General features: G+C 35.3%; 2 protein-coding genes across 8 annotated transcripts in view; one reads left to right on the top strand and one right to left on the bottom strand.

Moving 5' to 3' along the window:
• Positions 1-600: 600 nt before the first annotated feature.
• Positions 601-7,005, top strand: LOC122248064 (aldehyde dehydrogenase family 1 member B1, mitochondrial). 3 transcript variants are annotated; one of them, XM_043007870.2, is made up of 13 exons: positions 601-762; positions 2,143-2,247; positions 2,490-2,591; positions 2,940-3,105; positions 3,320-3,510; positions 3,800-3,889; positions 4,031-4,160; positions 4,358-4,542; positions 4,631-4,795; positions 4,964-5,121; positions 5,440-5,514; positions 5,878-5,962; positions 6,353-7,005. In XM_043007870.2, exons 1-12 carry the CDS (start codon positions 727-729, stop codon positions 5,948-5,950), a joined length of 1,476 nt encoding a protein of 491 aa, XP_042863804.1. In that variant the 5' UTR covers positions 601-726; the 3' UTR covers positions 5,951-5,962; positions 6,353-7,005. The 3 variants fall into 3 exon arrangements, with proteins under 3 accessions (XP_042863804.1, XP_042863805.1, XP_042863803.1); XM_043007871.2 differs by having other exon boundaries at positions 5,878-5,929; XM_043007869.2 differs by having other exon boundaries at positions 5,878-7,005.
• A 627-nt stretch (positions 7,006-7,632) lies between these two features.
• The window catches only part of LOC122248066 (protein singed wings 2), a 21,653-nt gene continuing 14,285 nt past the window's right edge, over positions 7,633-15,000 (bottom strand). For all 5 annotated transcript variants that reach the window (XM_086551523.1, XM_086551525.1, XM_086551524.1 and 2 more), the window contains exons 5-11: positions 14,951-15,000; positions 14,299-14,413; positions 13,963-14,141; positions 13,565-13,726; positions 13,189-13,356; positions 12,959-13,087; positions 7,633-12,817 (exon numbers count right to left, since the gene is read on the bottom strand). The exon at positions 14,951-15,000 is cut by the window's right edge and continues 83 nt beyond it. In XM_086551523.1, the coding sequence (XP_086407649.1) occupies positions 12,545-12,817; positions 12,959-13,087; positions 13,189-13,356; positions 13,565-13,726; positions 13,963-14,141; positions 14,299-14,413; positions 14,951-15,000 (1,076 nt within the window). In that variant the 3' untranslated portion in view covers positions 7,633-12,544. The remainder of the gene's footprint in view (positions 12,818-12,958; positions 13,088-13,188; positions 13,357-13,564; positions 13,727-13,962; positions 14,142-14,298; positions 14,414-14,950) is intronic.

Consider the following 15,000-nt stretch of genomic DNA (forward strand, 5'->3'; position numbering starts at 1 on the left):
TTGCCAATTAGTCCTTTTCAAACTCAGCCACACGCAAAGTTGCTAAGGTTTATCCATTTTCAGGCCAACCTGTCGATTTTTCTTGAGAAAAAACTATTCTTATTTTTTGCCTTGTTATTTACGTGTTGCTAAAATGCAACCACAGCAACAATAATATTGACAACAACAGTAACAACAATTATTATTATTATTATCATTATCATTATGATAACAATGACAACAACAATATAGTCATGATAATGATAATAATAACAGGTAATGATACTGCTACAACTACTCCTAGTATTATTACAACTACTACCATTTCTACCACTAATAGTAACAAATTGTTAATGATAATAATGCTGATGAAATTACTACAGCCAATGCTAACATCATAGCCATTATTACAACATTTTTTACTTTCAAAATACTTCTGAAAAATATATTCAGACCTTCATGATGGAAGTTCAGAAACATGTGATCAAGTAATTTGAAAAGTCATAGAGGAAGAATTGTTATACACAACATGCAAGAATTATACACATGAGCATTAATAACAAAAACCTGTATATAGGAAGGCACTGGGAATCTTCCTGTGACTTGTACGATAACAAACACAAGAGAACTAGCCGGCATGGCAAGGCCACCGGCGTCGGATATCTTGGTCGTCAGTGTTACTCGGGACTTCGACGTGTGAGGAGTTCTCCGTCTTTCTTTGCATTTTTTTCACTCGTTCAACTCAAAATGGCAATTAGAAATCCAGATATCAAATATACTAAGGTTCGTTATGTGTTATTACGTTTGTTCAATATTATTATCGTTGTCATTGTGGTGTTAACTGTCTGATAGGTTTGGTAAGTGATTTTATTATCTATTAAGAGTTGCCTAACTAAACTTAATTTTTACAACGGAAGAAGCAATGTCATACAGGGAAACTTTCATTTCCGATTTAACAGAGCTATGATTTTAATGAACACTCGCTCTATATTATATAACCCTTATTCTGAAAGAGAGAGAGAGAAAAAAAGAAAATTTAATAATGTGTTTCCTTATGGCGTCCTAAGTTCTTGTTGCCAAGGGAAGGTTCAGCATGGCTCTCCTTGCCGCATCTCCATTACTTGTTGGTGTTGTTGCAAGTGGCATATTCATTGTAGTTCAGTATGTGTTGCAGTGATAAAGATTGTTATCATTACTACTTGATTTATTGTTTCATTAATGAATATTGCCATCGAAGTTCTGTCGCCTCTTTACCTTCCCTTCTGTTCCTCTCGTATAATTTGTTTTTTTCTTTCTTTCTGTTCTCTTCTCTCCTCCTTTGCTTTTCTTCCTCTTTTCTCCTTTGATTTGTCTTTCTTTCCCTTTTCTCGTTTGTCTTTATTTCTTTGACTTTATTAATTTCCTTTCTATTCCTCCTCCTCCTCCTCATCATCATCATCATCATTCTTTTTCTTCACTCCTTGTTGTTCTCTTCTGTCCTTCCTTATTCCCCTGTTTCTGTGAATGTTTTTTGTTCTTATTTTTCTATCTTCTATAACTTCCTTGCAGATACTTTGTGATAGATTTTTGCTTTATCAAAACATTTTCTAAGAGATTAAAAAAAAACTCAGATATTAAAGAATGTTTAATATGAAAATTAGTTTTATGTTTTTGAAAGTTTATTAATGAAAATAATGTTTAAGTTTATTGAAAAAAATGTTTTTGGTAATTTTCTGGAATGTGAAAACATGAAGATACAGAAAATAATCACTACACAATTAGTAAGGAACTGAAATTACACTGTTATGTAAAGTAATCTATGCTATTGAAGGATATTGGCTTAGTCAGACATTAAAAAAGGTACTTGCAGGGATTCAAGTGATCATCATGCCAGAGGATAACAGACTTCTAGTCCGAGCTCTATCTTGACAATATATGTACTTGAGTTTTTTTGTGTTTTTATTTAATACTGTAAGGTATTGAGAACTCTCATACAAGATTATGTTAAATATATACCAGTAATAACCTTCAGTGCCACTTAGAACATCAGTGATTATTTGCTGTTATGACATGATCATAGATATTGTCTGATTGTTATCATAAGTCCATTGAGGAAATTTTGTAATACATAGTCACATGCACAGAACATTAATATAACTCACATTCCCCTTGTTTTTGTTACAGCTTTTCATCAATAATGAGTTTGTGGATGCAAAGAATGGCAAGACTTTTCCTGTCATCAACCCTTCCACAGAGGAAACCATCTGCCAGATAGCTCAGGGTGAGGAGGTGAGTGTCAAAAGTGTGCCATCTGTCCTTTAAATCTTTTGTCTAATGTGGGTTGCATGGAAAGGGTTTTAGGGAAATGTGATTGTAATATGCATTGTTTTATTCTGATGTATTATTTATTTTGAGCATATTTATATAGCCCTTTTTAAGTTGTAGAAGGGTGTATGTATTTGATTTCCACATTCTTACATTATCACAACTGTTAAAGGCAAGAATATGTTAGAGTTACTTTTACCTTTCAGGCAGATGTTGATGCAGCCGTGACTGCGGCCCGAGCGGCCTTTAAGCGCACTGCCCCCTGGAGGACAATGGATGCCTCCCAGCGTGGCCTCCTCATGCACAAGGCAAGCCTGCTTCTCTCTTTACCTCATTCTTATTCTTGATGCATACAAAGTACCAAAGCAATACTCAGACAAAACATTTTATTAAATATTTCTTTGGTTATGTACAGGATTTTTTTCAGTATGAATTTAAAGAAATTGTCACTTGTTTCTGTTGTGCCATTTTACAAAGCTTTAGAAAGGATTGCTTAAAGTGCTATGGGTTGGTAAATGTTAAAGTGTTGCATCCATTTTTCGTAGTCCACTCTCATTTTTAAGAGACCAGTTTTAGTATTTGTGCAGTGTGACTGCCAGTGTATGTAAAACTTAAAGTTCTAGATGCAGCTGTAGACTCTTAACCATATATTACAGTTGTGTGACCTGCTAGAGCGCGACATGAATTATTTGGCCAGCATAGATACTCTGGACAATGGCAAACCCTTTACTGAGGCCATGTGTGACCTTGAATACAGTGTGAAGACCATCCGTTACTATGCTGGTTGGTGTGACAAGATCCATGGAGACACTGTTCCTTGTGGTAAGTGCAGTTTGTTGTGAAGTCAGCATATTATTGTATGTATAAAGAGTGCACAATCGGTAAACTGTAGTTGGTAGTGAGCATATGTTGGAATCAGATACTGTGGTGATTAAGTTGTGTGTAGTTGCTCTTTAATTAAGTATTTACATTGTGTGAAATTGAGTGAAAAAAAATGGATATAAAATGTTAATGTTGATGAATTCTGGTCCCATAGATGGTGAGTTCCTGTGCATGACAAGGAAGGAGCCAGTGGGTGTAGTGGGCCAGATTATCCCCTGGAACTACCCTGTGATGATGATTGCATGGAAATGGGGTCCAGCTCTTGCTGCTGGCTGCACCATTGTCCTGAAGCCAGCTGAACTGACGCCAATCAGCTCCCTTTATCTAGGAGCTCTGGCTAAGGAGGTGAGGTAAACACCATTTGTAATCATGTGATTTTGCTTTCTGAAAAGTTCCTTTGAAGTTATTGTAGAAGTAGATTCTTGCTTATGAGGTTAAAATGAAGATGATGGGAAAAACTAGTTGTTTTTCAAGTAAAGCTTTATATATATATAACTTTACCTTTCCACTTTGAACACTTGAAAAAAGTGTTTGTAACTTGATTATCTAATCATAACCCTTTCTAGTTGAACATCTAAAAGAAGTGCTAACAACTATATACTGACTTTCATTGATCTCTTTTGTATACTTCCAGGCTGGATTTCCTCCAGGTGTCATCAACATTGTTCCTGGTTTTGGAGCCTCAGCAGGACATGCAGTTGCTCATCATCCTGACATTGATAAAGTAAGTAACATGATACATGCATATGGGAATGGAGTTCAGGCAATATTAAGATATATTAGATAGAGGGATTTTTTAAAAGTGGGTCTCAAAAAAATGTTTTTCCATTATCCTTTAGATAATTTTACACACTAATTAATGCAGGTGGCATTTACTGGCTCCACTCTGATTGGTCGACGTATCTTGGAGGCTGCTGGACAATCCAACCTAAAGCGTGTCACCATGGAGCTTGGAGGGAAGAGTCCTGTTGTTGTATGTGAAGACTGTGGAGATTGTAAGTCAAATCATCTTCTTTTTCTTCTTTTTTCTTTTTTTGGCACTCTTTATCATGAAAATATTGAACAGCACCCTCTAATCTACAGGGAACAAGGTGTAAATTATTTATGTTCAGATGATCATTTTTTATTCTTTCTCTCCCATATAGATACATATTTTATTGTCTTCATAATTATTACTATGTTCTGCTCACAGTGGATGAGGCAGCAGATTTGTGCCACTCAGCAATGTTTGGCAACCATGGCCAGAACTGCTGTGCTGGTTCGAGGACTTTTGTGCATGAGTCCATCTATGATGAATTTGTGAAGCGAGCAGTGAAGCTAGCCCAGAAGCGCCCTGTTGGAGACCCATTTAATGAAGAAACACTTCAGGGACCACAGGTTTGACTCTTGTCTAAAGTTAGATTTGTTTTGAAACAAAATTGAAAAGCTCTAAGCAGCTGTTTAATTTATTTGTTATTTCTCTCAGGTGAGCAAACTGCAGATGGAACGCATTCTTGGATACATAGAGAAGGGCAAAGCAGAGGGTGCCAAGCTAGAATGTGGAGGTGCTCGCCTGGGGAACAAAGGCTACTTTGTTCAGCCAACAGTGTTTTCTAATGTCACAGACAACATGACCATTGCCAGGGAGGAGGTATAGTACAGCACTCTGTTTATTAATGAATTAGCAAGAATAACAAAATGATATTGTTATCTAATGATGAAAGGAGTTTTTCTTTTAATTTTACATTTGCTATAATACATGTCTCTTCCTCCTACTCTTTTACTGATCTTTTGTTTTTCTTCTTTGCTCATTTCATAGATCTTTGGACCTGTGCAAGTCATTCTGAAGTTCAAGACCTTGGATGAAGCCATAGAGCGATCCAATGATACAAATTATGGCCTGGCTTCTGGAATTGTCACTCGTGATATCAATAAGGCCCTGACTTATGCTCAGACTGTGAGAGCTGGTTCTGTTTGGTAAGTTTATTTGCAGTCTTTGTGTTATGGAGTGAAACACTTTTTTTCATTTATTTTATGTGCACTGAAAATAGATAAATTTAAAGAGTTTAAAACTGAGGGGCGATTAGGATATATTGGTCGTTTGCAAGAATATCTGAAAAGGAAATCCAGAAAAAAAATATTTTACTGGTATTACATTGTTATGAATTTCTATTATTTTTAATTTGGTTCAAATTTCAAAAATATCCACAAAGTTTTTACTGAAGTTGCTTAATCATGTTTTCCATTCCTAGATTCTATTATACATTTTAGGTTCAATAATCTTTATATTTCCAGGGTGAACTGCTATGACTTGTGTCTGCCACAGACACCATTTGGAGGATACAAGCAGTCTGGTCATGGCAGGGAACTGTAAGTCTGAGGATAGGTTCTTTGCTTGAGGCAGTCGAGATTGTTTTTCCTTTTGTGCTATAGCTATCTAATCTTGCCAGGGGTACTTGAAAGAATTTTTAATAGTTGGCAAAATCCTTGAAATCCTCCTGAAATTAATTTTCAGACCTAAGAATAAAATCCAAGCGGATTTTAAACCTGTTGTCATTTCTCAGCAAACCTATTTTGCATAGTGTATTTTCTGCCAATGTTCCAAACACAGAAGAGTTTTTGTCATTCACTAATATCATATTTTGTCTAAAAGTTTTACTTCTGTAAATGTTTGTAGTTGTATACCTCTCGTCATTATTATTTTTAGTTGCACAATGTCCTGTCTCGTTCCAGAGGTGAAGATGGTTTGGCAGAATACCTGGAGATTAAGACCATCCTGATCAAGGTACCCACGAAGGTGTCATAGAGACCACCTCTAGTATGTAATTTTGCATGCACTTGTAATTCTTTTATCCTGTTTATTTGAATATCTGTCTTGCCTCGGTCACTGCACTCTTTTACTAGCTTTCTCAAGTCTGTCTCTTTTATTTTTTTTTTTATTGGAATGAAAAAATTATATTTTACAAGGGTTTTATAGTATTTTTCCTTTGTATTTGACTCTAAGTAGTTATTAGTTATTATTTGTTGTTAATGATAATTATTTCATACTGGGTAATTTAAGTGACTACTCTTCTTTATTTTCTCTGTTCCATTCCTTTTTTATAGTTTTACATTTTTATTTTGTTACCTATGTTTAAATGTATCTATATATTTTTTTCCATAAATTGATAAAACATATATAACAATATTTTCTGTCTGCATGTTTTAGGTTTCCTCCAAGTTATAGGGTCATTAGTCCCGAGTAACACCCAGATCAGAGCATAGAGAAGACATGCATACAAAGGCAAAGACACATCAGGGGATCAACTTGCTAGTTGTCATTAATTGGTACTCATTTCAAGTCATTTTTGCTTTATTTACAAAAGCATGCGAAAGATATTGTAATGTGCTAAAGAGTTCCCCAAATATTATGCCGCAATTTTCACCCAGTAAATAAAACTTAATAAAATGTGACATTTCTAACAGATGAAACAAAATTATTTTTCTAAAAATTTTAAATTTAAATGATTTCTTTATGCTATGTCAATTTCTTTCAATTTTGTGTTTTTGAGCTAGGCATCAGTAAACTACCTTTACTACATAACACTTTTATTTTGTGATGCAAATGTTGAGTGTATGAAAATATTCACCATTTAGCATTTTCACCTTTTGGTATAAAAGCCTGAGTAATTTCAGTACAGCTTTTTACAGTATTCCAATATGGAAATTTTGTCTTTGTCAAATTCTTTCTTGAACAGTCATACCAATATTGTTACCAGGAAAAGACAAATTTAAGTTTTTGTCAGAATTTCATTACCATCTGAGCTTCATTTTCATGACAGTGGAAATCTGTAAAAGGAAAATAAATATCTTAAAAATTAATATTGTCTCATTATGTGGAAAAAGCATTACAAGTGGAAAGCTGTTCACTTTTAAGGATGCAGAGGCAAATTAATACCAAATGACAGGCACAGGAGCCCCTGCTATATACCCATAATTCCTGTTATGAGAGTTCTATCCAAGGAATACCTATATTACTAACCAAATTTTTTCTACTTTCATTCTTTGTAAATGCAAACCTTTTTTTGTAGAATCTCAAGGGGATATCAGATAAATTGTACTCTTGTAAATTAATATTCATCAAATGGATGTGACCACTATAACCGAAGAGAACAGAATAAGTAAGTAATGAGCAAAGGAATGTATACTTACAGGTTAATGGCCTTTGCTATTTCCACTCTTCTTCCCTTGTGGTCAATAAAGTGTTTATAATTAGTCTTATCCTTCCTTACAAGAGGATTGAATAGGTTTTTCATATCTTTATTGGTAGAATGGTATCAGAATCAATCATCACATTTGAAAAGAAACACTAAATATTCACAGTATCATACAGATATAATAATGTGTAACCCTTGCTGACAAAAGTGTAAGCTTTAATCTGCAACTTGAACTCATGGGTAGATTATTGCACATCAGTATGTGCAATAAGGGTTGAGGTGAAACCACTAGTAAGCAAATGTTTTATTTTTTCTCTGATGCATAAACTATACAACAGTTTATTTTTCACATAAAGGACAAAAACAAAACTTAATAAAAAATATTGAACAAGCACTTAAAGATTTATTTGTCTAAATACTAACTTCAATCTTTAAAATGCACTTAACCCATAAAGGATGGGAAAGTTCAGATCTATATCGAAAAAATCACAACAAAGCAACTCCTGCCTTCTGCCCTGGTTAACAGGTATACCTAACAGCAACTGCAATGCAATGCTGGTAATAACTGATCTTTAAAAATCTAAAAAGTATATGGCCCAGTTCAGGTTTCAAAACTGTCGTTAAAGAGACCTTAAACTATATTCAAAGCTTGTGCAATACCTGTGCACCCAAACTGTTTTCCAATTTACATGTTTGGAAGATTACTTAAACCAAAAGCAAACCATCAAATAAACATATATTGGCTAAACTCCGTTGCCCAGGAACTGCTCAATCTGGTAAAATTAATTAAGGAATATAAGCTCAGTTGTCAATACTTACATGTGTTGTGCACCAAGTGTGGGCACTAAACAGTGTACAAACACAGAAATTAATAAATGAAATTTTAATGAAAAACCCTGTTTTATTCATCCTAAATGTTTATCCAAAATCTTTTATAGTACACAGACTGTTTTACAAAACAATAAAACTTCATATCATGCTGATATACTATAAATAAAGTTATCCAGTAAAACATGTAAAATTCCTGAAGCAGTAATAATACACTCCTCAGATTCCAAGCAGTTGAAGCCTACTTTAGCTCACAGATCAGCAGCAGCATTACCCTGGGCAAAGGCCCAATTGAACCAGACACTGATATAATACCTACAAACCTTTCTCTTCCACTAGCACAATCAGAAAATAATTATATTTTGGTAAAGAGAACACTAAACAATGAGCAAAACAAAGTAGAAAATGTAACAAATGCAAATATATATATATATATATAGAGAGAGAGAAAATGTTTTTCTTGCTTTTATTTTTATTTTTTATTTTTTTATATCTGTTCAATGAACTTAGTGTCTGTTCCTATTTTTCCTTAACCCATTTACAACGGGGATAGATTTGCTTACCCAGGCTCCAGGATGGGTTTTATTTCAGAGTGAGGCAGCTTCACACAACATGACTTTGACTTTTCCCACTCTCTTTTAGAAACTCATTGTAGAGCTAGAGCTATTTTTGTGTTTTGTTTGTGTTTTACTGCTATATCTGTCCTATCACATGCTCTATCAATTCTGCAGTGTAAGGTCCATATCAGCTGATTTTTTCTTTATACTATGTGTGATAGAAGTATTGCTATTTTAGAGGAGGACAAAATGCAAAATTATTTTTTTGTATTTGTGTGCTGGCATCAATGAACACAAAACATATAACCATCCACAATGACGATAACATGAAGAGGTAGGGAAGAGGAAAGAAACTTGTGCTTATGACTATGAGTGCCACAGTACTAGACATCCCTACTGGCACAGGGCCACATTGTAGACATTGGGCATTGGTTTGAGTCACCTTCCTCCTCTCTTTCTGCCTGCACATCCTTCATCTGCGGTACTTTAGAGCAAGAGGTCGGCAACTTGATTTTGTGTGTGTGTGTGTGTGTGTGTGTGTGTGTGTGTGTGTGTGTGTGTGTGTGTGTGTGTGTGTGTGTGTGTGTGTGTGTGTGTGTGTGTGTGTGAGTGAGTGAGTGTGTGAGTGAGTGAGTGTGTGTGTGTGTGTGTGTGTGTGAGTGAGTGAGTGAGTGAGTGAGTGAGTGAGTGAGTGAGTGAGTGAGAGAATTTCAAAGTCCCAAAGCAGTCCCTGTACAAAGGATCTAGAAACACAAATGCCCTTTAGCAAAAAATATCTTTGACTAGTGCAACAGCTCATGTATACTCTTAACAGGTAGAGTAGCACATTTGAATTTCTAGTTACAGAATTTACCTACAAACTGGCATAGGCAATTATTCATGACCTTTGATGACAGCCTTATAAAAATATGTAGGATAGCTTTTTATTTCTTCTCAAATATTTACAAATAAAAGAAAAAAATATTTTTTGTCTGTATGTGCAAGTGTATAGTGTATATTTTCCGGACTACCTAACAGTAGCACATTCCTTGAAACCCACTTGTAGGAATACCAAAAAAAGCTCCATTATCCCTGGCAAAAAAATAGTAGACTGCAATGGCTGCATGCATTTATTCAGTGCCCAGACTGGCCCAGTGTAAAAAGCATAACCATTCCTTGCATAAATTCCCAAATACTTTTCTACTACAGTCTAAAGTGGCTGCCTGATTTTATCCTACGTAAATAGCTAGGGTCATTGGTGGAGTATTCCTTGCACACTTAATTAACTTGAAAGCATCATACAAGCAAAGCTGCATGTGGTATCAGCACAGGACAAAAATAATTTTAGCACTACTATATACTTAAAGTACCACCAATAGCAGTATTTTACTTTTTGTGAAATCAATTGCATAATTGAATACTTTCATTATATAATTTTCAAAGTTACCATAAACAATGGAAAGAAAATCAACTTGTAAAGATTAAATGGATTTCTCAGTTCATTTTTTTTGTTTTGTTTTTTTTGTAAAATACAAAATCGGAACAGGTGTTATTATGGAGGGGTGACAGTACCATACACTGACATGTAATGTGATTTTTAATATGACTGAGATAATTTTCTTGAATGAGCCAATCGGGTTGTAACAGTCTTTGTTAGCAATTAGAAGAACTCATTTGTAAAGACAATATTCAGTTATTTAGAAACATTGAGCAAAAAACATTGCATAAGAAAAGAACAGTAAGGACATTTACACCACCCTTGCTGCTGACACCATGCTCAGCTAGCTACACTCCACTATACTGACAACAATGCACTACACTACAAAAATTCATTACATTTAAATGATCTTTGAATATTTTATTAATATACCAAAAAGTACTGCTTACTGCTAAGACTAGGAAAAAGGTCCCAAAACTACCATGTACTTATCTGTAGTGATGGTAGTGTTAGCAGTATTTAAAAATGTACTGGCATCAACAACTATTTTTTTATTTCTCTGCACCCTTTTATTTTGTGTATGTATACAAACCTCTGTTTGTGAATATTTGTGCATCTGTATATTATTACAAAAATATTTTTTCATAGGATTTTGATATACAAATAATACATAGTAGCCACCATCTCTATATTCTAGGAGTCAAGAACCAATCACTATGCTAAAATCACCTTCAAATTACACATGGTGCATTTAGCACAATTATGTGATGACTCATCAAAATCTTAACTCAGTGGTTTTATTTATTGTATTTTGTCTTTCCACTTGTTACAGAATCATAACTAACTCTTTCTTTAAAGTTCACTATCAGCTATCTATCACATTATGACTGTGGATCCCTGCATTCCTTTATTTAATGTATAATATAATAATAACTGCTATAGATGATCATATGATCACAACAAAGTAATAGCCACTCAATTTGTCTTTCCACTTGTTACAGAAACATAACTAACTCTTTCTTTAAAGTTCACTATCAGCTATCTATCACAGTTATGACTGTGGATCCCTGCATTCCCTTATTCAACATATAATATAATAATAACTGCTATAGATGATCATATGATCACAACACAGTAATAGCCGCTCGATTGGGAAGTGCCAAACTGGAAATACTTGAATTGTAAATATGAAAAAAAAAGCAGCATGCTACATTATATAACAATAAATCTATAAAATACAGCAAAAATACAATCATAAAACAAACAAACAGCACCAATATTTGCTGAGGTACCTTAACCATACAAAAGATACCATCTACTAAGCACGAGACAAAGCCACTTAACCCATTCACGGGGTGTATTTTTGCTTACTCCTGCTTCTTCCTGGAAGATATCAAGTGCACAACACTATGTTCTAAGGTGTTTTCACACTGCAGAAGTCCATGCTGAACCTCTCAGAGTATTTTTCACCTGTCCTATTCTTATGGTTTGTATGATTGCATCTACATACAATGTAAAGTCATATAAAAATATTGCCAAAAAATATTGAAAAGTGGAAAATTTCTTTCAGTGGGATATCAAAAAAGATGTTTTACACTTTCGTTTTTCCCCATAAACAAAAAGATTATTTACACAATCATACATGTACATATGTACATGTACCTTGTGATATGATGTGACATGATATAACGGGTAATTGCCGAATTGGAACGAATTGGAAATAGTATTACATAAGTAATTTTTAATTTTAAAAAATTTCTTGGCCAATCACTTTTGATTTTACAATAGTTTTTTGGCTCAGATCTTTTCATTCAACTAATCAGAAGCAAAAATTACCATGACATCATCAGTATTACAGAGTTTTCTGTGGTCATTTTTTTTTTTAAAGTTACATCACATTTTATGACATAATTCCTGATCACATGATATGATGTCAATTGGCGTGAATGGGTTAATGGACAAGCTGTCAAATTTACAACTATTTTCTTGTTTGTTGCAGCATAAAATTTGTAAAAGCAACCACATAAACAATATTTGAATAAACTATATTATTTGCTGTAAACTCTTCATCTCAGGTACATTTCATGAACTCAAATTCCACATCATTTTCATAAGTCTGCAGTGACAGCAACATGGCCAATGCATTCCCTCTCATTCTGCAATACTATGAACACATAGAATGCCCTAAAGAACAAGATTTAGGCCAACCCCAGACTCCCATTGTTGCAGCTGACATAGAGGCTGGCTGCAACATCAACTAATGTCACCCTCCTAGTGTTGGCTTAATCATTAACCTACGAACACAAAATAAGAAAGAATGAAAGAGAAGGAATAACTAGATGCACTAACAACCCTTTAAATCTGCCTTCAAGCCAAGTCATTTGCCTGGGAGAGGGCTTCACTCAGCAGCATGGCATCCGGATGATGATCCAGGGCAGCTTCCCATGGCGTCTGTACTGGTAGAAGTTGTGGAGGAAGTTCATGATGAGGAGAAGAAGCAGGACAGCCAGGGTGATATTGAGGATGTCAAGTGGATGCAGCAGGGGAGGGGCAGAAGAGCACTGAGACTTGACGTCAATCATGACCAGACGCTTATTGGGATGGTGCTCACTGTCACTCGGGCAACGGATGTCATGGTAATCAGTAAGCATTGTGCTCTGGTAGTACACCAGTTCCTGTGAGGAAGACAAAGATGAGTGGCTGCAAATGAGGAATGTGTATAAAAATACGACAATAATACGATATTTAAAATAATATATGAAACCCTATCTTTGAAAGATGTGTCTGCTTCCTGCCCCACAACCAAAGAGCCTCACCTGGAACTCTGGTAAGAAGGAGCAATTGTCACAGTTCCAGGGATTGTCTGCTAGGTTGAAGTTTGGGTAATAGAGCTGCGATGTCTTCCGCGCTTCCTCATAAATCTTGTTTATTTCCTTGATTGGCAGCTGCAAAGTAACTCAGTTTTTATTATCAATAATCATCAAATATGATCAACTTACGGCAAGAGAAATATATGTGTATGCACTACAAATAATAAATCACTTACTGTTGTCAACTTATTGCTAGCAAGATTGATGTAAACATCAAGTGGTCTGTCCTTAATGTAGTTATAGAAGAGATCTCCGTTGACATAAGAAATCTGGTTGTTGTTCAAGAGAATCGAGTCCATCCTCCGATAGTTCTCATTGGTGAAGAGTGTATTGATATCTGTGATCTGGAAATGGTTGTGGCATAGCTTAATTTAACTGAAATACTTAAAACAGAATTTTGACTGTATTGCCTCAATCAAATACTGGAAAATACATATAAATACTAATTTGTCACTATTCTAAACAAAATGCCCATCCACACTATTCCAACTAAAAAAGACACTGGACCTCATTTTCAATATGAAAACAGCTTTATTGTTGTGCTGTACTCACATTGTTCCACCCAAACTGCATGCGTGTTGTACATCTTGGGATGACCTCAGGCAGATGGGTGAGGCCAACTCTCTCACAAATCAAGTGTATTATTGGGTAGTGACTCTCCTTGAAGCCTTGGACGTTGCACTGGCACTTCTTTGGGCAATCACGCTCTGTCTCCTAAGGAAAGGCATTTGAGCTTTGTAAAACTACTTCAAGCTTTGGTTATAGTTATCTTTTATACAACTCTATTAATGAAAGCATGTGTAACTATTGATCCAACAAATAGATAATGTGACATAAAAATAATAACAGAAAAAATGTCCAAATCAGGTTTCTAGTTCCTGAAAAGACGAAAAGATATTTTAAAGAAATTACTGGACCCTACAACCTAGTAACTCAATTTCCTCACCCACCTTCACATATTGCATGCAGATCAAAAACTGGTGGTCATTGAAACTGTAGCGAGTGGAGAAGAGAGTCATTTCTCCTGAGCTTGCCACAAAACACCTAGTAGTATTTGTGATGTTTGCTCGCCCTGCCTCCATCCACTCCAGCATCCACAGCTTGTCCTTGGTGCAGTTCAGGCCCCCACCTGCACAACAGCAAAAGTGTCTTGTGTCAAATGCAGTCATTAAGGCTCATCTCTGACCAATGGTTTTCTACTTTATATTAATCCAAATTAAATAAAACCCAATTCCACCTCACTTAAATTACTCTCACAAAACATTTCATATCATTCACAAACTCACCAACAATATTCAGAAGTCTGAGAGGTTTTACAGTCTCTACGGAACTGAGGTTTAGGTCCAGGACATAGCTGTCTATAATGTGGAACTCTTCTAATCCTGCCAAACCTGCTAGTGTCTAAAGAGAAGACAGAACATTATTTCAAGTCATGATGCAAAAGTGGTATCTTAACTGATATATTTTGCAAAGCCTCTGTTAACCTAATGCCAATAGTGTGCGTAACGACCGATCTGTAGTCAAACTGGGTGGTCTACAATGCTGGCGGCTTTAGGGAGAATGTTTTCTCCACTTTCCAGGCAGTGCAGACTACCCTAAATTATATTCTACCATAAAATGATCACAAAACAAGGTTTAAGCTGACTTTGGAACCCTGCAACACTGAAGCTAGCACTATTACAGTCATAATACTTCATGACCACATGTGTATTCCAACTGGGATCAGATGCTGGGATCACATCACATGCATTGACCCCCAGCATTACATACTTGTTGCCGTGTCACATTTACATGACACCGAATATCAAAGGGTTAACCTTAAATGGAAATTTCTCAATACATGCTAGAAGAAAAACTAGACAGTGAGAAAGGAAAGTAATAAAGATCCTAAATTCATAAAATCAATCAGAGAATGTCAACTTTTTTTCCTGAAGTTACCTCAGATGTAAGTGAGAGTGTGGACCTCTTCTTGGAGGTTTTGAGAGTGT

This window comes from Penaeus japonicus, unplaced genomic scaffold (genome assembly GCF_977035675.1).
Source record: "Penaeus japonicus unplaced genomic scaffold, GWHDUDI00000001_assembly GWHDUDI00000025, whole genome shotgun sequence".
NCBI lineage: Eukaryota > Metazoa > Arthropoda > Malacostraca > Decapoda > Penaeidae > Penaeus > Penaeus japonicus.